The sequence below is a fragment of the Notolabrus celidotus genome, chromosome 1 (assembly GCF_009762535.1).
Source record: "Notolabrus celidotus isolate fNotCel1 chromosome 1, fNotCel1.pri, whole genome shotgun sequence".
Taxonomy (NCBI): domain Eukaryota; kingdom Metazoa; phylum Chordata; class Actinopteri; order Labriformes; family Labridae; genus Notolabrus; species Notolabrus celidotus.
Window position 1 is genome coordinate 16,443,376 of NC_048272.1, and position 23,378 is coordinate 16,466,753.

General features: G+C 39.4%; 2 protein-coding genes across 3 annotated transcripts; both read left to right on the plus strand.

Moving 5' to 3' along the window:
* Positions 1-393: 393 nt before the first annotated feature.
* On the plus strand, positions 394-5,602 carry LOC117814293 (F-actin-capping protein subunit alpha-1). Its single transcript, XM_034685541.1, has 10 exons — positions 394-532; positions 2,289-2,352; positions 2,433-2,484; positions 2,573-2,636; positions 2,740-2,946; positions 3,038-3,117; positions 3,245-3,323; positions 3,412-3,483; positions 3,641-3,703; positions 4,664-5,602. Exons 1-10 carry the CDS (start codon positions 497-499, stop codon positions 4,802-4,804), a joined length of 858 nt encoding a protein of 285 aa, XP_034541432.1. The 5' UTR covers positions 394-496; the 3' UTR covers positions 4,805-5,602.
* Positions 5,603-6,352: 750 nt separating this feature from the next.
* Positions 6,353-22,961, plus strand: mov10a (Mov10 RISC complex RNA helicase a). Of its 2 annotated transcripts, XM_034683283.1 has the most exons (23): positions 6,407-6,761; positions 6,845-6,950; positions 7,079-7,233; positions 11,369-11,610; positions 11,698-11,944; positions 12,504-12,644; positions 12,752-12,914; positions 13,116-13,267; positions 13,363-13,533; positions 13,961-13,981; positions 14,031-14,175; positions 15,572-15,733; positions 15,922-16,025; positions 16,156-16,253; positions 17,051-17,149; positions 17,300-17,408; positions 17,513-17,630; positions 19,317-19,508; positions 19,581-19,652; positions 19,814-19,939; positions 20,029-20,117; positions 20,394-20,512; positions 22,433-22,961. In XM_034683283.1, exons 1-23 carry the CDS (start codon positions 6,637-6,639, stop codon positions 22,489-22,491), a joined length of 3,015 nt encoding a protein of 1,004 aa, XP_034539174.1. In that variant the 5' UTR covers positions 6,407-6,636; the 3' UTR covers positions 22,492-22,961. The 2 variants fall into 2 exon arrangements, with proteins under 2 accessions (XP_034539182.1, XP_034539174.1); XM_034683291.1 differs by lacking the exon at positions 13,961-13,981 and having other exon boundaries at positions 6,353-6,761; positions 14,028-14,175.
* Positions 22,962-23,378: the final 417 nt, after the last annotated feature.

Here is a 23,378-nt window from a genome sequence, read left to right on the forward strand (position 1 = left end):
TGAAATATAGTGAAAATGTAGTCTATCCCATTAGCCCATCCACCCTGTTTACAGTATGCATCCACCCCATACAGCTTGAACGCACCCGGGTTGCCAGGTTCGGATGTTTTCAGCTTCATTTTGGGAGTAAAAGAAACATACAAATAATACTTCCAATTTTTTTTCTTGGGTTAAATATGTTATGGAAACAACTTGGCATGTGTAGTACTATTAAAAAAACAGAGAATCCATCAATCAGGAACGTAATTATTTCCACACCTTAGACATTTTTACGTATTTCAGCCCTGAAAGAGTCACTTATCTTTTCCATTTCTGTCCCTACTAAGACTTTCTTCACTGTATCTCCAGGACAGTCTAAACACTGGGCCCCCTTTCCCTCTTCGACACCCAACACAGCACAGTTTGAGTCTCCAGATAATCTGCGCTTAATTCTGGGAGGAGTCATACAAACCTGGCAACCCGGACAGTCGCTTTGTTAACACTTCACTGAGCCAAGATGGCAGACTTCGAGGAGATCAGCGATGAAGAAAAGGTATTACATTATAAATTCAGACTGTTACTATTGTATTAGGTGTAACTTATGCATTGGAAGTTATAGTGCTTCTGGAAATCAATCCTATACAGCATGATTGAAGCGGGCCGTGTTGGGTGTCTGCTGCGGTGGCGCTAGCTAAGCCAGTGTTGTATTTGACAGCTGAGAGTTTTAACATTTTGTTCTTATAAACAAACATATAATGTCAGCATCCTCATGTAAGATAGTTGGCACAGACCATTTATACGTTCCACATGCGTACAGATGAGTTTAATGTCTTATTTAGCTTGAATATGAGTTTGGAATAATTGATAAATGTTAGCTAAAGCTGCATGAAAGGAAGTGGAGCTACTTCCTGCATTTACAGTACGCATAATGACAGTGCAGCACAACACCACCCACACCCAGTGTACTGTAGTTTCATGATGATGACTGAACTTATCTCGGTGACATGTTATATTAAAGTTAGAAGTGTTATATGCACTTAACAGGGACTTAGCTGTTGTGAATGTAGCTGTAGGGTCACAGTATTCTGCAGGGATACTTGGGCTTGCAGTGGCCTGTGTGGCTCCCTCTGTCTCATGCTGCTACATGTTGTAAAATACTGCTTTGCATTCCTTCAGCTCATGGTGTAACCAAGAGCTTACACCTCCCAGCAGATTTGATGTAGACGTAAACAATGTGGTGTGATGAAATGATGGAATTACGACATTCTTGCCATAATAAGATGTATACTTCATTTTAGGGGATGAGAACCTCAGGGTAACTCGAGATAACAAATATATCACAATACAGCAATGCCCCTAAAAGGTAAAATTAAGGATTAGTATCAATTAGGGATAATGAGGAGTGATGAATCAGTGATGTGGTGAGCCAACTTGGAAGGGAAATCCGTTTTGAGTGCTGCATTATTTTTAAGTTAAACTACAGATATTCAGCATCAGGGATACAATTATTGTATTGCAGAAGTCAGGGGGAATATATATTCCCTTTTCAGTACAGTGTCCCACCCCCACCTCTTACGTTAAAAGTGTTGAACTGAATACTGGACACTCAGAGCTGAGCCTGTGAGTGCTTTCAAGGCTCTGAATGGATTGACTATTCACAGATCACAGTTAAAGTGGGTTACTCATTGTTATTCCCTCTGCCCTTTCAGCTGGACAGCCCATTTGTAGGTCACTGCCAGCTTCAGCCTGGAGGCTAAAAACCCTGTCTGCCTGACAGGCACCAACACTGGCACAGCTACCCGTCAATGTGACAGTGATGTGTAGTTAAATCTGTGAAGGCCACACATTAGTGGCGAAGACAGGAGAATATTACTACTCCTTAGCTGACAGAACACTTTGATTGCTGCCTGTTTGTAAATATCTAACATTTCTTACTGAGTGCCCATATTAGAACTGTAGTACCCGCCTCAACTGCTGCACTCTGAGCTTTGAAACTGCATGCTTACACTTGCAAACAGGCTGCTAAGAAAAGCCCTTAGGAGACATACCCAACCTGCCATCTAAGGAGTGGCCAAAACAGAGTTAGAAAGCCTGCAGCTGAAAAGTTTGCAGACTGCTCTCTATTTCACTCTAGTGGTGATTTTTAAGTCTCAATGTTTCCAGACACGATTGTATCTACTTCCTGTTTAATCAAAACATGCAGCACATTTGTCTGATGTTTGATTAGACTGTACTCATTCATGAAGGGAACTACACCCAAGAAAGTTCTGCACAGAATTTAGAGATAATGTTATATTTTCTGTCTGTAGGTCCGGGTTGCAGCTAACTTTGTGCTGCATGCTCCTCCAGGAGAGTTCAATGAAGTCTTTAATGGTGAGCCTGATTTGTGTTAAACATCTTTAAGACTTTGATTTGTATAGAAACAATTCATCAATGTTAATTCTTCCTTTCAGATGTGCGAATACTGCTCAACAATGATGAACTCCTCAGGGAGGGAGCTGCTCAGTAAGTTAAATCACTTCTGTTTTTTTAATTATTTGTTAAAGATGGATGTTCTGGATGCACTGTCATGCCGTTGTATTCTTCTTTACAGTGCCTTTGCTCAGTACAACATGGATCAGTTCACCCTTGCCAAAATTGAAGGATATGATGATCAGGTAACCTTATCTTTACAATCATTTGATCTTCTCTTCATAACCAATCAGCTTTGGTTCTGTACTTCATTCAAATTATCCTTGTGATACCTAATTTCTCCTTTAGGTCCTCATTACGGAGCATGGAGACCTGGGTAACGGCCGCTTCTTTGACCCACACAACAAGCTGTCCTTCAAGTTTGACCACCTCAGAAAGGAAGGGAGTGACCCGCAGCCCCATGAAAGCGAGTCGGCCCTGCGGTCATGGAGAGATGCCTGTGATACTGCACTGAGGGCCTACGTCAAGGATCACTATCCGGGGGGAGTTTGCACCGTAAGATCGCCTTCTGAGCCTGAAGTCATAGCCGTCTTGTTCAGCATCACACGAGTTGAATCAGCCACTTATTCTGTTGTATCTGCTTCAGGTTTATGGGAAAACAATTGACGGGCAGCAGACTATTATCGCTTGCATCGAGGGTCATCAGTTTGAGCCTAAAAACTTCTGGTAAGCTGATGGAGGATAATGAACTAAATTTAAAGCTGCAAATCAAATTCACACAGACTAATGTTGGCGTTATTGAGTTAAGTGTGTGTGATCAGTTTTCAAGCTCTTCTACATTTTCTGCTTCCAGGAATGGACGCTGCCGGTCTGAGTGGAAATTCAGTGTCTCACAGTCCACAGCTCAGGTGGTTGGAGTCATGAAGATACAGGTGTGTTGAGAATTTCACACATTTATGTAGTATGAGCTAAATCTTCGAGTTTTGTTTTATGGTTATGATTCTCACCTGTTTATCCCAGGTACATTATTATGAGGACGGGAATGTGCAGCTGGTCAGCCATAAAGATGTGCAGGAAGCGCTTACTGTGTCTGTGAGTAGTTACTTTATAGACTGTTACTTCTGATAATCCAGAAGCTAGTAGAATATCATTGAATGTTATTTTTGAAGTATAACCATATTTATCTATGTAGATGTGTGTTTTATTTGTTTGACCAGAATGATTAACACAGAAATGTTTGTTTTGACAGAATGAGTCCCAGACTGCAAAGGAGTTTGTGAAAATTATCGAGGATGCAGAGAACGATTACCAGGTAGGTTTGGGTTAAAAATAAAGAGATTCCTCCATTTATGTGAAGGAAATAATAATACAAATAATAATAATTTTATTTCTAGAGCACTTTTCAAAAAACAAGTTACAAAGTGCTTCACATGGGCAGCAAAGTAAAACAGGCAGTTCATAAAATCGCACAAGTCAAAATCAAGAAATAAAACATTTTAAAAGACATAACAAATGTAATTAAAGACTTGAAAACATTAGAAATTACATGCTATTTAAAATACATGACCATCTGTAAACAGGAGTGTTATGTTGTACATGTTGCATTTGCTTAATGTGTGATTTTATATGACTGCTATCTTTGCCAGCTGTCTTGTGTAAAAGAAGAGTTGTGATCTTAATGAGACCTGTATGTTGGCCCTGAAGGGCGAATCACTACGGCAAATCAAAAAACACTACAGCAATTCAGAAAACACAACAGCAAATCAGAAAACACTACAGCAAATCAGAAAACACTACCGCAATTCAGAAAACGCTACTACATTAACCGAGCCAGAAGAAGTAGGTACCCTCGGGGGACATGACTTGTCGCTGATTGGACTGAGGGTACCTACTTCTTCCGGTTTGGTTAATGTCGTAGTGTTTTCTGAATTGCCGTAGTGCATTCTGATTTGCTGTAGTGTTTTCTGATTTGCCGTTGTGTTTTCTAATTTGCCGTTTTGTTTTTCTGAATTGCCGTAGTGTTTTCTGATTTGCTGTTGTGATTTGCACTTCAGAGCCACCGTAGACCTGGTTTTATAAAAGGTTAAAAGAAAACTAAAATTAATAAATGAGAATCACCAATGTCCTCACTGGCAGCACCTTTCCAAATACATTTAAATTAAAAGCCTCAGAAGCCAATTTCCCTGTTAAAATTCCCAGTTAACTGGCACTGAAAGGCAGCTGTTTATAGCTACAGTATAAAGCATGACTGACATTCTAACTTTTTCCTCAGGTGGCGATCAGTGAGAACTATCAGACCATGTCCGACACCACTTTCAAAGCCTTACGCAGACAGCTCCCGGTCACCCGCACCAAGATTGACTGGAACAAGATCCTCAGCTACAAGATTGGCAAAGAGATGCAGGGCTCTTAGAGGACAGTCACTGTTGGCTTTTGCAACATAAACAAAAAGGAGAGATGCTGATGCTCGTGCAAACGTGTGATGCAACATAAAGTACAAAAAAGAGACATTTTGGTTTTGTTCCAGGGAGTGAGAGTTTGTGTCATTTATTAGGCTGGAATGCGTTCAGTTTGAAATGACATTGGGTGGTGTAATGTTCGTTGATTTGCAAACATTTATTATTTTCTAACAAATAATGCCTTTTGTGATTCTGTGGAAGTCTGGGTTGTTACCTGCTATTCACATATTATACAAAGTTTCTGAACCCTCAGTGCTTCTAATGAACGCAAGTTCTACAAACCTTGACTTTCTTGTAGCAACTAACTTACCCTCTCTATATAACATCACTGATATTTTTTAAGAGCTTCCATTACCTCTACAAGTTTAATTAACAGAGGGCAAATAGTGAATGCAATTTGATATGTTTACTGACTGGAGAGAGACTTTACTGCACCAAATTTAACAATTTTTACTTTAGTCTTAAGATTTATGCACCCCTCTGTACGCTGGGTTTTCGCCAGCGGACATGCCAAAGCATAAATATTTCTTTTCCTACTCACTGAACATAAATAGTCTTCCCTCATAAGATATAGTTCCCCTGCCTCTGTCGAGAGACATTTTCTGTGGTAACCCCTCCACAATCTGTCTGCTCCTGGACTGATAAGTATCAATGTCGTCCTGACAGCTGTTTGCCTTTAGCTTTTGCTATATTTTTTATACAAACTGTAAGTACATTTATTATTCCTGAAATAAAAATATGATCTTAAGCAATGATGAGTCACTGATTCATTTGTATCGTATCTAATTATTAATAGAAACAGGACATTTTTAAGTTGTGGATTATTATTAGAGAGAAAAATTAATTAATCTTGACTTTAACCCTCCTGTTATGTTCGTTTCTCAGGAACAGCAATAATGCTCCTGGGTCAATTTGACCCGAGTCATATTTAATTATCCAAAAGTGTTAGAACCCAAAGAATCCAAATAAATTGTTTTTTAATCTCATCATTAACTCCATTACTAACCATTTAAATCAGTATTTTTCATGTACATAGGAAAGTCCTAAATATGAATACAATAGTTTTACATGACATAGATTTTTGTTAATTGTATTTTACATTTTTAATTTTCTTTTTTCATGAAGTGATGTTGATAAATTAAGACGAGACACCTCTTCTGTCATAAGTTAACTTTTATTTACTCATGCACTCAAAATCTATGTAGGTTTAGCCCCATTTCATTTCAGGCAATACACATGACTGAAGCTGGTTATTATGTAAGAGCCTTGGGAGTGTCAACAACAACTTGTCTGTGTGGTTTTGTGTAATAGGCATAATAGCCAAATTATAATTAATTAATTTTGGCTACACATTTTGAGGTTTATATATATATTTGACTTCAAATTTAAGTGGTTTCTTTTTACGACCTGTTTCTTTTATGGTATTATTTTATTTCGTTTTCGGGGTGTCAAACAATTATAGACGGTTCCTTATTCTGAAACCATTACAGCGCGTCCAATGGCTGGGATTTTGCGCGAAACTGCACAGAGTATTAGACTTATATATTGTATTTTCTCTTACTTTAACCTGAAACATAAGTGAGAATCCGATTCCCTGGTACAGTTTCACTTCTACGCTTTACAACTACACTGAAAAGTCGCACAAAAAAAAACTTACATGTTGAATTCCCCTTCAAGCAGACCGCTTTCAAACAAACTGCAACATATCAGGAAATAAGTTTGTCGTCAGAGCTTCCTCATTTGACAGTCGTGGACAAGTCAGCACAGCAGGCTGCAACACGTCAACATGTCGGTCATTGACTGTCTTGAATCCGGACTAGACTTCATTGAAATCCTGGGAGAAAGAATATCTTACAACAGAAGCAAGAATGAACTCCGCGACATATACAACCGTGAATTTAGGGGCAGAAGGTAGGCTGAGGGAGGAGGCGTGAGACTAATGCAGGTGTGCCTGTCTTTCGTCCAACTCCCGTCTTTTGTGTTTGTGCTTTCAGACAAGGCATAAGAGACCCCAACTTTTCCAATGTGCTCCATGCTCTTGTGAAATTCAACAAAGTTTACATAAGACAGGGGACGGTCTTCATAAATGTTAAATCTAAGGTAAGATGAGCCTTCTTTTCTCAGTGCCTTTTCCTGTCTGGGTACAAGGCTGAACATGTTTGGCGTTCTGCTGCAAAAACATCAGAATTAAGAAACAGTTTTATGTTAATTCAAAACCACCTCTGTAGGTTCGAGTGTACTGTGACCAATGGAGGAGGCCCCGGGACCCTCAAACATCCAAGACCCCAGCACCACCCTCTGGCCCCTCAACCCCCTTGAACTCAGTGCTGACCCCAAAGAAAAAGATGGCTATCAAAATCCTTCACGAGTTAAGGGTGAACAGGTAGGTTTGTTTAACTTGTCACCACATGCATGCATTGATCAAAGCCTCACTCCCTAAAGCAGGGGTTCCTAAAGTGTGGGTCGGGACCCCCAGGGGGGTCCCAAGACACCAATCGGGGGTCGCAAGATGTCTTTCTTTTTTTTAAGTAATCTAAATTTGCTTATTTTACCCATTATTGTCAAATATAGAAAAAAATAGTAATTACATTTGAAATAAAACCCTGCAAATAAGTACATGTCATTAGTTTTCTGCCTTTCTATGTTGCCAGATGACTCTTAAAGTTAGGGTTAGCTAACAGTTCATTAACAAAAGGGTCAGTAGTAGCAAGTTAATTCATAGCAGCACAGGAAACACAGCCGCATGTGCATTTAGGTAAACTAATTTTGAAGTATGAAGCTACATTTAACCCCTTTGAGGGGGTCACAAGTCTTTGGCACCTATATTTTGGGGGTCATGGGCTGAAAGGTTTGGGAACCCCTGCCCTAAAGAACACAGTGGGACACTTTCAACATGTGTTAAAATGTGGTGCAAAGTCTTTGTTTATGTTTCGAGTTGAGAGGCTTCACTGTCATGTTGCATAAGGGATGCAGAGCCCACTAGACTAATGAAATCTGTCTGCCAAGCTTAAAGTTTACTTAACTGCAACTTAACAATATGCAAGTGCAACACATGATCGCATCGTTAAAGCAAGTCACAGCCCCTTCCATGCTCTCTTTAATGACTTGTCTGTACAGAGCGTTGCCAGACAGCTGCAGAGTTAACAGACTATTGCTGAGATAAACTATTTTTCCACAGTTTGCATGAGCACCTTATTTCTCATATTCTTCGTAGATGAGAGTAAAGCTCTGGAAGGCTATGGTCACCTGTTGCAGGGTTTTCTGGTCCTGGGTAATGCATACAACATGTTGCAGATCTGTCTTTTGGGTATGTGAAATCATTAAGGGTTGGTATCCAGGGCTGATATTTGGCTCACCATAACAATAATATCACGGCACAGCGATTCTGCATTAAATGATAAAAGTATGTCACAATATCTGATTAACAGGAGTACACAATGTCCTTAAAGGGTAAAGTGCAGGATGACTAATGTCATCAGCGTCACCACAGGGAGTCATGAAGTTGTGATGCAGTGAGTAAAACTGGAGGGGAAACCTGAGAGAGACATATTTTATTGATGAATTTAATTATTGATATTCAGTACCAGCTATATTATAACAGTACTGCACAAGTCAGGAGGAATATATATTGCCATATCAATATTTGTCCCTCCCTGAGTAATGGTGAAATCTCCTTTTGATGCCCTCAAACCTCAAATAGTTCTTCTGCCTCATCTTAGCTCCACCATGTAGACAGAGGGATGTTCCTAGTTATAAGACTCTTGGGTTATCCTTACATTTGTCATGACCTGTTCAAGACCCTCCCCGTATCATTAATTTCCTCCTGATGTGAGGACTTTTTTAATCTGGTTGAAAGTGGCAGGTCAAAGTTATTAATGGAAGCGAAACTTCAAATGCAAATCCTAGTGTGATCTGTTTCTGGGGAAGTCCAACCCGTCAAATAAAGACTGTGCTGCTCTGGTCTTTCTGTTTAGGGTGTGTCACATGTTCCCGGTGAATCATTTGTGATTTGAGCTATAAAAGTTGACTAACTGTGAATAATGCCCGTCATAATTTCCAAAAGCCCAGTATTGAATCCTCAAGTTTCCCATAATGTTTGACCAAAAGTTTAGAACACAAAGACAAACAATTCACCACACCGTTCAACAAGAAATAGTGCCAAACTCAGACATTTGAGATGCTGGAAAATATAGATCTACTTATTTGGATTTGTTACAAAAAAATGACCCTTTTCATGATATTCTTATATCTTGAGATGCTCTAGCACACTTTAATTTCTTTCTGCTTGAGCCTCTATAAACTACAAGTGATACTCAGATAGTAGCTCACTGTGTGACACAGATGTGAAACAGTTAACTCCCTAACGCATACTCCTTAACTCTCTCTTCCTGGTCAAGGCTGCTTCCCCCCATAACAACCTTATCTGGTTCTGTTCCCATCAGAGGCATTTTCTACCTCCTCCAAACCAACAACCTTGAACCTTTCCGAGGTCCAACATTTAGCTAAAGTACTTCTCATACTCCCAGGATACCAACATTTGTAAGCAGTCAGGTTAGATGTCACTGAGTTATGGGTCACATGTTGTTGAGAGAATTTTGAGAGTTTATGAAACTGTTGAATTTGTTCCCAAAATGTCTGAGTGAAGCCAGCTTACCTCCGAGATGCTATCTTTATGGCTTGCTTAAAATCTCTATATTCAGTACTTTGAATCATTAATTGATCCAATTTTCATTTGTATCATTTTAATGTGTGTTTATAGCTCAAAGAAAGAGGATAAGCTTTGTTTATTTATTTATATTCATTCATTTATTTCAAGGAAACTGTTCTTAAGAACATATCATTGTATTCTGATGAACCTCTGTGCAACTGTTGAGAAGTTAACCTGTCTAAGGTGAGTGCATCCTGCAGCTGCAGATTAGGTGTGAAACATGTAAACCACAAGAGTCCAACTGAAACATCTCTGACTCTCTCGATTCAGTGCAGCACTTTTTAAAAGCAGACTTTCATGCTGCTCAGGAGTCTGACTCCAACTCGCAGACACGAACGTAAGGTCCATTGGTTTGTATAACACATCTCTCCCATGTCTGTCATAACACTGAGGATAGCAATCAATCTCATGCACAGACAGTGGACCTTGAGACAGGTCGTTGTTTAGCCCTCAGGGGACAAGTCGGATGTTCGGCCTTGGTGACTTCATTGCGGTAAAACAAGAGTTGGTGACGATGGTAGCTTTGGCCTAATCCTTTGTGGGAAACAACAACCCCAAAAATAAGACCCATTTTAGATTTGTTTAAGAACGAAGAGTGCCAATCAGTTTTTTTTTTTAAGGTATATTTTTTGTGCATTTCCGCCTTTAATGGATAGGGCAGCGGAAGAGAGACAGGAAATGTGGGGAGTAGAGAGAGGGGGAGAACGTGCAGTAAATGGTCAAGGCTGGAATCAAGCCTCTGTACATGGGAGAGACCGCTAGGCCAACAGCGCCCCATGATAAGCAGTTACGCTTTAAGTTAAGCTTTTAGAAACCTCCAGTTGGAATTTTTCTGTGAGTTAAAGATACAAGCCCATACATAAAAGTTTCCCCTCTAAGTGGACACCACTACACCCTGAGAAGTAAGCTCCAGCGCATCCACACTGTGGCTACACTACTGATGACCCTAGGGCACACCACACCACACCACACCCCACACCTACAGGGGCACTCTGTTCTCTTTACATTGACTGTCCGTCCATGAGGGTGCATACACTCTGTGTTTAAATACTTTTGGAAACGTCACCTTGTGTGTAGGTATAAGTTATCCTGAGTAAAAACATGTGAGTCTCTAATTTATTTGTAATGTGTATTTAAAATCATATGCAATATAGCTCTGGGATGATTATTTAAAAAATGAAGGAGTTTGAGTGAACCTTAGACTTAATGGTATCATGGGACAGTTACCAGACATCCAACATTTGACCATGTCTTGACTATAGATCTTGTCATATTGTGAGTTGTGAAGCTCCGTCTTTTTACTTTCATATTGATCCTGCAGCACCAATCTTGGTGGTCCCGTGTGTGATCTCACATTGCAGAAAAACGAGAGGCAAACAGAGCAGGAGCTTCACCTACACACATTTAAAAGTGCAAACAGCCCTGTCGCCTCACAGTGGTCCTGTCTCACTTCTTTAACACCTCTTCAAAAACCTCCGATGCCAGCAGAGTAGTGGGACGCCAGCCCAACAGTAAATTCTAAGCAAAGCAGAAGCCCTGAGTTAGATAGTTGGTGTCTGGGGAAGACCCAGAGTATATTGCTGTCTGTGCACAATGAATCCTTGCACCAGATGCTGCAGGTCTCCAGTGCTGAACTCCAAACCTTCAGTAATTATTCTGCAAATAGTTTTTGAGAACGTGTTGGAAAGAGGCCCTGACATGTACTGGTGCATTGGATCAGCCCCACCATCACTCTTTGACACAGTATCTGCAGTGTTTTACCAACTCATACAGTACTAAACTCCAGCTTGTTTTCTCCTCTCTAACAAAGGATAGGGTTGACGTCTGACAAGGGGGGCATCGTGATCACTTCAGACCCTGCTGCAAGTGCTGAGAAGGTCAAGTTCACCGTAGAACGTCTGAGAGAGCTGTTCATTATCAAGTTCCACATCTTGAACAAGGGCACAGACTGTATCAACTTCACCTACTACACCGCCCTGCACAAGTTCCACTGTTTCACTCTGAAGGACGAGAGGAACGTGACAAGAGCCTGTCCGCTCTTCCTCTGTCCTGGTAAGACAACAAACACACCTGTTCTCTTTTGTAACTGAGCCCACTGAAAGCTAGTCTTCTGCACTCTCTTATTTCTCTCTTTCACAGGAGAATCCTATGAGGTTGTTGTCCGATACACACTCAGCCACTATGGATACTTCCCCGCCACAATGTACTTTGAGTTCTGCCCGGATCTGCAGGGATCTGTGCCGTTCTGCATCGTGAGGGAGGTGGAAGCATTAGCCAAGACCCCGCTAGCTGTGGACCTCGGACCGGTGTCTCCTTACAAACCATTTCAAATGGTCACGTACAAACCTGTGGACACAATGGTAGTGGAGGGGGTCCCCCCTGTGAGGTGAGTCTACTAACACTCATTGCAAAAAAGAGACTGTTAGTAGAAATGAACCTTGATGCAAGTCTTTTAAAGAAGAAATCCATAGATTTTACACAGGATTTTAAAAGCAACGTGCAGAATAGAGACTCCGGAGACTCACTGTGTAGGATAAAGATTCTTAATGTTGTTTAAGTTGGAGTCATTTTTACAACTTTTATTTTAAGTACATGCCGAAAACAGACAACCGGATTGGGCTAAATAAGGGAAATAAAGGCAGAGAGAGGCACCTCTCTACACCCACTACTAAAGATATATAATAGCATTCTTTATCAATGATAGTTCAGCTGTTCTGCAGAACTGTTCATTGCTTTATGACTCTGGAAAAAGGAACACTTTCTGATTCAACTTACTTTGGGTAACAGAAGAATGCAGCAGGAAATTAAGAGTTTCTGTACACCTAATGTGATCTGGGAGGTGGTTGTAGTCATCTTTTTTTTTTTTGATAATTGAAATTGATCAATCAACAAACTCATGATTACAATAATAAATCTAATATCTCTGTTTTTTGTTCTTTCTTCAGTGCTGTTTTCCAGCTTCTACAGATGACGGTGAAATTAAAAGAGTACAGGTACCCTTATTACCTGAAGGAGCTGGCTAAACATAGGATGGAGGAATCGGAGTACCTCTCAGCAGAAGCCAGGCAGAGACTTCCACCAGTGAAGTGAGAGAGTGGCTAAGTTGTTCACAGCTCACCTACTTCATATCAAGGAAGTGTCTCTTCACTGAGTCTCCTCATCATAATACTTTTTGTGTGTAATGTATGTGCAGGAATCTCCTCAACTCCTGCCTAACGATGAAGACATACTCTGATCGATTCCACCTCCTGCTGCACATGGAGGAGATACAAATGGAGGTGGACATCAGGAAGTATGACCTAAAAAATCAGACCATGACTAAAGACCCGAGCAACAAAAAGCTGCTCATTCTCAATGTAAGGAGTTCTCACAGCGCACATCTGCTGTTTGAAATATTACCAGCTCAAATGGAGGTTTTGTCATTTGAAAACGTGTTTCTTCTCTCTTAGTATCCTTTGTTCTATAAAGCAGTACTCCTGGACTCTTATCTCCTGTGATCTGTGTCTGAGAGGGAACTAAAAAACATACTTGAAAGAAGCATTGATGTTCTCCCACAGGTTCCTGGGGTTGCTGAGAATCGACCGTCTGTCATACGAGGAGATTGTCTGAAGGTGTCTGGATCTGAGGACACTGTGCAGCCGATCACTCAGTACTGTGGATATGTGCACCGAGTAGAGCTGGACAGTGTGAAGCTGGGCTTCTCCAAGAAGTAAAGAGCTGCACTACACCTACCTGCATAGTATCCACTTAACGTCTCGGTGTTAAAAACATCAAACATCCACTTTCCGCCTCTTTTTTTTTCAGGTTTTTGCAGATTTTTGTCAGCAACATGAAGTTGGACGTGGAGTTTACTCTGAACCGGCTCACCTTGAGGCTGCAGCATCGTGCAGTGGAAATGGCGGTCAAACATCAGCTGGAGGAGGTGCTGTTCCCTTCTGAGACAGCAGGAGCTAATTTACCAATGCCTAAACTCAGGTCTGGTGCATACGCACATGATGAAAAAGCATACATAACAGTGCATGTAGAAGTTGTATCATCTAAAAAACACACAAACCATATCAACTTAAAGCGTTGCATCTCATGCACTTGTTCAAAGAAGCTTGAACATGGTCTCAGTGATTAGTGAGTGTGGACTTGTAACAATCAGCAGCCTTCACCACACTCGTTCTAACAGAAGGAGGAGCTGTTTCTGGTTTTATGTAATAAACTTGCCTCAGGTGAAAATACTAAAACATTCGGGATCATGTTGGCTGAGGACTTGCATACAAAGCCTTGCTTCTGGGAATACATACCAGACAAAGGTCACTGCAATCTGCAGAGAAAAAAACCTTTATCCACTTGTTGTACACATACACATTTCTTCATCTCAAAATGTCATGTTTTTCTTCATTCATCTGATCAGAACTCCTCCTAGTTTGAGCCTGTGTGCTACATATGTTCAAAGACTAATAAAAGTCTATGTGTCACAGGATGTGTAACAGTCAGGTGGGAAAAAACCCACAGCAGAAGGCCGCAGTCCAGCACATTGTAGCCGGATCATCAAAGCCTGCTCCTTACCTTGTGTTCGGACCTCCTGGAACTGGAAAGACGATCACAATGGTTGAAGCGATGAATCAGGTACTCAGTGTTTTAGATTCCTGTTTTTATCCTGTAGTTAGACCTCTGAAAAGCATTTAATTAATTTCATATGTACCAAAGTCTAACACAAGCTAGAACGGCTACTTTTTGACAGATAGATATCAGCATGGCTTAAAGCTTTCTGTGAGCCTCCTGTAGTGTGAGAAGCATCATTGTAAATATTTCAGTCTTTTACTTCGGATTACTCTACTTAATGATAATTCAATCAAGCTTTATTTATACAGCACCTTTCATACAAATCAAATGCAATTCAAAGTGTATTACAGCAATTGAAAACAGGAAAAAAGCAGGAAATAAAATTATGGCAACAGATATTACATATTTAAAAACAAAATTGCACACCAACAACAAAAAATATGCATAAAAAGCATCAAAATAACAAAAAGTATATAGTCAAAATAAATACAAAAAATGGTAAGGATAAAAGATGAAAATGAAATAAAGGCACTAAAATTAACATTAAATTTGAAAAGATAAATAGTAAAAAAGCAAATTGTTAAAAATAAACAAAATAATAAAACAGCATTCAAACCAATATAAAACAAATAATTATAAAACTCTACATAAAAGCCAGACCGAATAGATAAGTTTTGGGTTCACGTTTAAAAGTCTCAATATCTCCATTAATGAATTAATTAAATAATAATCTTATCAATTAAAAATAAGTTGCAGGTCTAACATCAACACCCTAGTTTTACTTCTCTTTTTGGTTCTGCTCTTCTTACTGGAGTTGAAGTAGTGAAATCTAGCCGTAAAGAAAGGTGATGTCCCTTTGTCTCGTTGCTACTTGCCAGTCAGATTTGAACAACACACAACGTTCTTTGCTGCCTCTGAGGTGCCTTGGTCAGTCAAATCTGTTCAAACGGAAGCAGATATGAGTGTTAAAATCAGGTTCGACAATAACTGCATGTTTTTCTTACATTTGTGTTTATTTAATCCAAACATGATTAATTTTTCAGGTATTTTGTCATCTGTTTCTGCTTTACTCTCTTCCGCTGCAGGCATGAAATAAAAACGATCACATGTATAATTAATTTGCTAGTGTACAGCTGTGAGCTGCTCATTAATAAAAGAACATGCAGCAACAGAACAGAGGCATAATTTCCTCAGAGCTGACGCAAAGATTAGTTGATGTATTGTGGAAGATAGCCTTTCATGATAACAGGTGTGATGATTTCATCTTAAAATATCCTGTTAACAGTGGCTGTCAGGGGCCTGATACAGTTAACTTGTAGCCTTCTGTTTTAACTTATCAATACAACATGTATAAACAACAATGAAACATCCAACATGCAGACTTTGTAAAAGAAAAGAACAAAAATCTTTTCATAAACAGGTCCCGAAATTAATTTGTCATCTCTATCATCGTTCACAGGTCATCAGGGCAGACCCGTCAGCACACATCCTCGCCTGTGCCCCTTCAAACAGTGCGTGTGACCTCCTCTGTCAGAGACTGATGGTCCACATGGATACTCATCAGTTTTACCGTCTTTACGCCAGCAGCCGAGACCCCAGAACTGTCCCCAAGAACCTACTTGTGAGCTTCAGCCGGCAGTTTTACATCCATCGACAAATCTGGCCTTAAACCAGCTAAAGGATATATCATACGCAGATACTTTGAGAATGGATGTTTTGGAAAATGTGTCTTTTTTTTAAATTCTTCCTCAGAGAGACGACATTAGATAAACATTTCTTAAGTGTCGGCTCATCTTTTGTCTTCTCCAGAAACACTGTAACTGGGACCAGGAACAGGATGCTTTTGTGTTTCCAGACAAATCTTTCCTGATGAAATACAAAGTCATTGTTGCAACTATGTTCACAGCTGGCAGGTAGGTTGCTTGCAGGTATACTAATAATTAAGTATTTGGCACTATTTGGACTTTTTGTTACACAGTTTCATCCATATTTCATGCACATATGATATATTTTACAACGTCTTCTGTGTGTTCCGGATTTCAGGCTGGTGTCTGGAGGAGTACCAACGGGCCATTTCACTCACATCTTTGTGGATGAAGCAGGTCAGGCAGCAGAGCCGGAGTGCATCATGGCTATTGCAGGTAGACCCTGAAAATCTCATCACTTCTTTGAGTGTTTTGTTTAGTGACAGACCCTGCAGAGTCTTACAGTCTGTTCTCTTTTTCAAAGTGGTTGTAATCTGTCTTTGATATAACTGTTTAGAACAAGGTTTCAGGATGGAGGAGGGTCTGTCGAGCAGGCCTCTGAAACGCTGAACAGACCTCTCCCTGGTCATAGTGCAGAACCTGATCTGCAGCAGGAATGTGAGGAATCTGAAGGCAGAATTCCCACAGCAATTGCAGCTCTGATCAATTTCACTTGTTTTTGCAAGTCTGACTAATGACTGCAGAAGGTATAGAGGTCTGTTTCCACACTCCATACTGAGATTGAGACTAGACTTTCAGCCACATCACCCCTCCTAACATACCACAATTTAATAGTTAAAGATGCTCTTCTCATTTTTTTTTTATTAGACTCAGCCAACACAACACAAAACAACAATATAGCCATTAGGCTCAGAGGCAGATCTCATGCACAAATATTTCATATACATATGTTTTTTGATAAATAAAATGAATAAATAAAAAGTCCATGGTTTGAAAGAGGAAAGTGAAAATCAAATAAAAAATTTAAAGTGAATAAATAAATACATACAAAATAAAAAAAATTGAAAGTTAAATTAATAAATAAAAATAATTAGAAAAATAGAAAAGTAATAGAAATAGATACAATAAACTTTCAAGAAAAATAAATAATTAAATTAAAATAAAATAATAATAATGTACAGAAGTAGTGAAACTGATTAATCCTGTCACTGATGGTTGGATGCTCACTGCAGGTCTGCTCAATGCGAGAACGGGTCAGCTGGTGCTGGCAGGGGACCCCAAGCAGCTGGGACCGATCGTTCGATCACGTCTGGCTCTGCAGCATGGACTCGGTGAGACGAGAAGGATCACATTTTAATATGGAATACATGTTTTTAAACTCTCAAAAAGCTTTACTTTCTGTATATACCACATTAAGTTTTTACTGATAGAAGCTCGTTTGTGATTAAAGATTCTAAATGTAATGCTGTGATCTTCTTCAGGGCTTTCTCTGCTTGAGAGGCTGATGGAGCAAAACACTTTGTATCAGAAAAATGAAGCCACTCAATGCTTTGACAACCGCTTTGTCACCAAACTCTTGCAAAACTACAGGTTTGCCTGTCTAAATGTTCTGTTTCTCACATCACATCTGTAGAATGCTGCAGTTTTTACATTACCTCTTTAAAACTATTCATGCCTTTTTTTCCACACCTCAGGTCTCATGCTGCCATCTTGAAAATCCCCAATGAGAAGTTCTACGACGGTGAGCTGCAGGAGTTTGCTGACAAGAGGGAGCGTGAAACCTACTGCAACTGGGGGCCCCTCCCCAAAAAGGTGCGGCCACAAAGATCTTTTTTTATTTTTTTACTTCTGGAAAGATCTCATTACAGGTATCATCCTGATACACAGCAAACCAGTCTGAGAAGTAAATGCTCATTCAATCACTACACCTCTTAAAGCCAGACTTCAGCAATTTTACACCAGTTCCATTTGCTTGTTGCAGAGAAAGCAAATGCAACTGTTGAGTTGCATTATGGGAAGTGTAGGAAGCAGGGTTTTCTGGAGTGGGATCCACTCCAGGAGGTTTAATGGTACTCAATAGTATTGTGTTGTTGTGAAAGACTATGAAGTTGTATCATAGGCTAAGTTAAGGTATTAAAGTTTTGTAAACATGTTAAGTGAGTTTTGTACATATTTGGCCTGATTCACAACATACTTGTGCCCTTTAAAGCTGTGCAAAAGAGACAGACACTTTCCAATTCCATCTACCTGCTCAGCAGAGTAAATATTGTCTCTTTGGTCTAGTGCTTTTTGCGTTTAGCAGACCCTTTTATCCAAAGTGACAAACATCTGAAAGTAATGACAACACAAGCAAGGATCTAGAAAGGAGAGGACAACATGAGTAAGTACCACAAACTGCTTCAAGTCCAACTGGACACAGGTGCATGCACAGGGTGCTTAGAAGCACATTTTCTTAAACTACTATCATCACCAACAACATAATCACCATCTTCATGAAACCTCAATATAAGCATCATCAGTGCTGTTATAATTAACATAATCTGTGGCAGTGGCAACAAACTAACATACTACTCATTCACCACTAGACTACAGACTACAGAGGAGAAGAGTCAAGCATAAGTGTGTCGTTGTTCCCAAAAGAGCTGGGTCTTTAGCTTTTTTGGGGATGTTTGGGAATTTGTAGATTGAATGGAGTTGGGTTGACTTCCCTCCTCAGTCTCAGACTCAAAATTCTGACATGTTATGTTTTAAATTCAGGGTTTCTCTGCCTCATCTCAACTCAACTCAACTCAACTTTATTTATATAGCACCTTTCATACATATAAAAATGCAGCCTAAAGTGGTCATAAATCAAATACTTAAAAAATAAGATCAATCAATACAGTAAAATTTATAAAATAAGTAAAAGTGGAAAGAAAAGTTAAAATTAAGGTAGAGTTAAAAAGATAAAATAAATACAAGATATAAATAAATAAATAAATAAATAAATACATAATTAAATAAATGTTGTTAAAGCAATGATTAAAATAATAATGCAGTCCAGGGCTAAAAATAAATTACTCCAAATTAAAGCTAGATTAAAAAGGTAAGTTTTAGTTTTTTTTTACTTTTTATTTTCTATTGTCTTCCTACCTCTCTTTGGGATGTGTCGCTGACTTCATTTAAGCACACTCCCTTTAATCATAATTATTCTACTATGAAATCAATGCCATTGTGTCATTAATGAATTGAAGCCAGCCTCAGAGCTGTCAGAGGAACAAAGTAACAATCATTACAACACATACAATTTTATAATGGGGGAAAAAAAATCTCATTAGGATTAAAGTGAGACAGAAGTTTGATCATGGAGAATATGTAAACTCTCATCTGGATAGACTGGAAAAGTCCTTTGATGACAGTTTAAAGAGGAACACTTCATCCAGGATAGAAAAGTCATCAGTGAGCACAGATTAGGAACAACACTCAGAGAAATGATGGCCCGTTCTCACCTGACTACAGGGTTTCCCAGTGATCTTCCATGGCGTGATGGGGAAAGACGAGCGAGAGGCCAACAGTCCGTCTTTCTTCAATGTGTCAGAGATCGAAACTCTGATGGACTACCTCACAAAGCTGCTGGACACACAAGGAAAGAAGGGTCTCCCGAGACTGTCTGCAAAAGACATCGGCATCATCGCCCCCTACAGGAAGCAAGTGAGTTTGCACATTGGTGTGGGAGATGAGAGTTTGCAGTCATCATTGCTGACACGCTCACTCTCCTGGCAGGTGGAGAAAATCCGAAAGGCCCTGCGATCTGTTCCAGCTCTGAGGCAGTGGGGCGATCTCACAGAGCTCAAGGTTTGAAAAATGTTGTTTATATGTCAGTTCATGTTGAAAAAATGCAAAGATGCCTATTTTTGCAGCTGTGCAGTCTTCGCCGTGCAGAGATTTTTAGAGTTTGAGAGGGCTTTGTTATAAAAAGCTGCATGAATGTAGTATCTTTCTCTTTTTGGTATCAGGTGGGGTGTGTGGAGGAGTTTCAGGGACAAGAGAGGAAGATCATCATGGTGTCTGCAGTCCGCAGCAGCATGAGCTACGTCAAGATGGACATGAACTTCAACATTGGATTCCTGTCCAATGCAAAGGTTCGTCACTTCCCTCTCCTTGGCCTGCAAACTGATTGTGAACATTTTTTGATTTCCTTTCTTCATCTGTGTATTTATTTACCCTGCAGAGGTTGAACGTAGCCCTGACCAGGGCCAAGTCCCTGCTGATAGTGGTGGGAAACCCTGTGATCCTCAACAAGGACCCCTTCTGGAAGGAGTAAGGCCGGACAGCACATGGATATGTAGCAGATGAGCAGATTTCAGGAGCCTTAGTGCTTTGATAAATACGATTAGAAGTGCAGTCTTGCTCTTGATAGTCGAGGAAAGAAACTCATTCACCACACAGTCTGTTAATCAGCTGTTAGTGAGCATATCACACAACTTTGGAATGAAGATTTATCCAGCTGTCATGGAGTTTTGGATTTCCTTTTTTTTTTTTGTTATGAGCACATGCCTTCAATTTTTGCTCTGTTTGTTGGTGTTTCTTTTGCAGGTTCATCAGCTACTGTGTGAAGGAGAAAGGTTACGACGGCTTTAACCCTGAAGACGCAGAAGGAGAAGATGAGCTTGTGGCGACACTGTTAACCCTGAAAATCGTTGTGGATTCTGGAAGTAAGTGCTGTAACACCCATAAAATAATCACATTTGAAAAGTGATGCTTGGCTGGATTATCACCTGGGCCTGGTTGTACAAGAGTAATCTGATCAGATTAAAGCAACTGGATAGGATCAAATCTTAGAGTCAGGTTGTTGAAAAGGAAGATAGGATTACGGATAACAGATTAGATCAGGTAAACCAATCCAGCCTGTTGTGTGGATAAAACCTCCAGTTACTGTTGCTCAAAACTAGAGAGTAGGAGTTGCACTATTTTTATACATGAAATCAGAATCACCCCAGCAGAGGGCCGGATTCATGCTAGATTACAGGAACAAAATAGAAGATAACAGTTGAATTGGATAAGCAAATATTTCTACATGACTGTTGACGGTTGAAGACTTTTTATAATTTTTTATTTTTTTAACATATTTTGCTCTTGAGAGCTCTTGTGTTTTTACTACAGTGACAGTACATTTTGTGGACATTAGGGATGTAAAACATACATTTCAAGATTCAAGAAAGTTTCATTGCAAAGTGAGCTCGCACACATATGGATTTTTTTCTTATTGGGATGCTCCCCTCATATTTATCTTCCATGCTAGTTTGGTCCTCTGGAGCACAACACACAAGGTCAACTAAATGGCTTACTCTCCAGGTTCCTAGAGTGAATTCAGAGCTGGGAAGATCTGCTTTTGGCTTTCTTACACCATCTGCATGGAACTCACTTCAAAGCACTTAAAAAATTAATGCATTTGTTTCTTTTAGTCATTTTAAATAATTAATTTTTAACTTTTTAACTGACTTTGTGTTAACATTACTTTTCAATGATTTTAACATTACTTTTTAATTGTTGTCTGTTTTTAATTGATTATCATTATTTTAAGGTTTTATCTTTTATTTGCTTGTCATGCATTTTATTGTTCTTTTATATGCTCCACATCATTGTAAATGAGGGCTTTACTCTCAATGATTTTGAGTTTAAATAAAGATAATTCATTTGAAGTGTTGATGGAACCCTGGTACTCAACGATAGGACAGTAAGGGCAATGAATATAGAAATCTAAATCTAAAATTCTAAATTAAAATACTATCTGTATAAAGAAAAGTATATCAGTAGTATTTAAAGACATAAATTTGCCTAAGCCAGAGCGCACATCTTAGCAGATGATAATAATAAATTAGGTTACAAAATGGACTTTGTCCCTATATAATAATTCATGGAATAGCTGTAAATATCAAATATAAAGTATTTGGAGTATAGCCCTTTTCACACATGCACTAATTTTCTAGATCATTATAAGTGGAGGAGTTACCTTACATGAGCTGAAGAAGGGGGTGTTCTCAGTGAGAATGGTGACTTTTGCTATGTTACTATCACTACAACATCAAATTCAGAATTAGTTAATTAACATTGTATCGACGATCCTGCAGTGCAAAAAAACCTGTCAAAATATAGAATACAGACAACCATGGTGAAGAGTAGGCGGTAAATGTTCCTAACTTTCACCTGCTAACTGAGACTTTTTACAGGGACTGGCAGGAAAAACTTAAGGTGAAAATGTATCTTTCTGTATTCACACATGTAGCCCTCAAGATGATGTCAGAAAATGTTCAGAAGTGCAGAGCATGTGTGAAACGGATCGATTGTCAGGCACTTTCAATTTGTGTGGATTTTAGCGACCCCCTGTGTCTGAATTAGGTTGATCTTATCAAGTTTTTCTTAGAAAATCCGGGTAATAGTAAGCTGGATTACTTTATCCTTGGTATCTTTTGTAGGGAAAAAAGTGGATCACAAAATCCTGAGCATTTTTTATACAGATTGGAAGTTTTGATCAGCCGGGCCCAGTCACAACTGGATGTTTGTCTCAGCTTATATATGCACAAAATAATCTTAGAGAGAAACTGTGAGAAACTATCTTTGTGTGTTTGCTGTAGATCCAGAGTCAGATGAGAATCCCCTCCAGAAGGACCTCGAGTGGAAAATTGAGCAGTGAAATCACCATCAAACATCTTTCTCAAGCAAGGCACCATTTTCAGTGAAATTTTCAACAAATCAAAGACGCAAACATAAAGAAGCGTAGCAACTTTTCAGCATTCATTTTTCCTCTTTTGTCTTTCAACACAACACTGACATCTGTCATTTCAGAAAATATCCTTTCATGAACTTTTCTAAGAGCAGTTTGCATTTTTTGGTGCGATGAAGCTGTGCTCTGTTTTTCATGATAACACTGAAATTGTCTTACTTTGTCTCTTTATTTGCTTTTTAAAAAGTGCAGCCGAGCTGATCAGCGTGAATGTTGCTGCACACAACCTGTCGCTCTTTTTTGTACAAGAAAAGAAGTAGCTTGCACTTCTCAGGAATTCATCCCGCTGTTTCCACCTAATAAGTTAGTATCTTTGTTTCATGAGATTCTTTCAGACTGCAGTTGAAGCCTGACAAAATAAACTTAATTTTCAAATCATACTGTGGTGCACTCATCTTTCATTTTATCGCATGCAACAGATGACATCAAGAACTGAGCGAGGAAGCCAGATTGTTCTTGTCTCAAAAATAGTTTATTAACAATGTTCATGTTCACTTTAGATCAAACATTGACTACAACACTTCCTGTTTACAAAGCATTATTACAATGAGCTTTTATATAAATCTGGATATGATACTTCAAATACTTCCAGAGAAGAAAAGAAAGAAAAACATAACACTGAGCAGAAGCTGTTCCCAAAGACGTGTGTAGTGTAGTGTCGTGTAGTGCTTGTGTGTATAGGCCAACAGTTTTCTCGTGCATGCATCGGCACCATAAGGACAACTTCTGCAACATTAACAGTATTGTACAAGCTTGCATGTTTGACTTTAGACCTTCTGCTGCTCTATGGGAGTGCT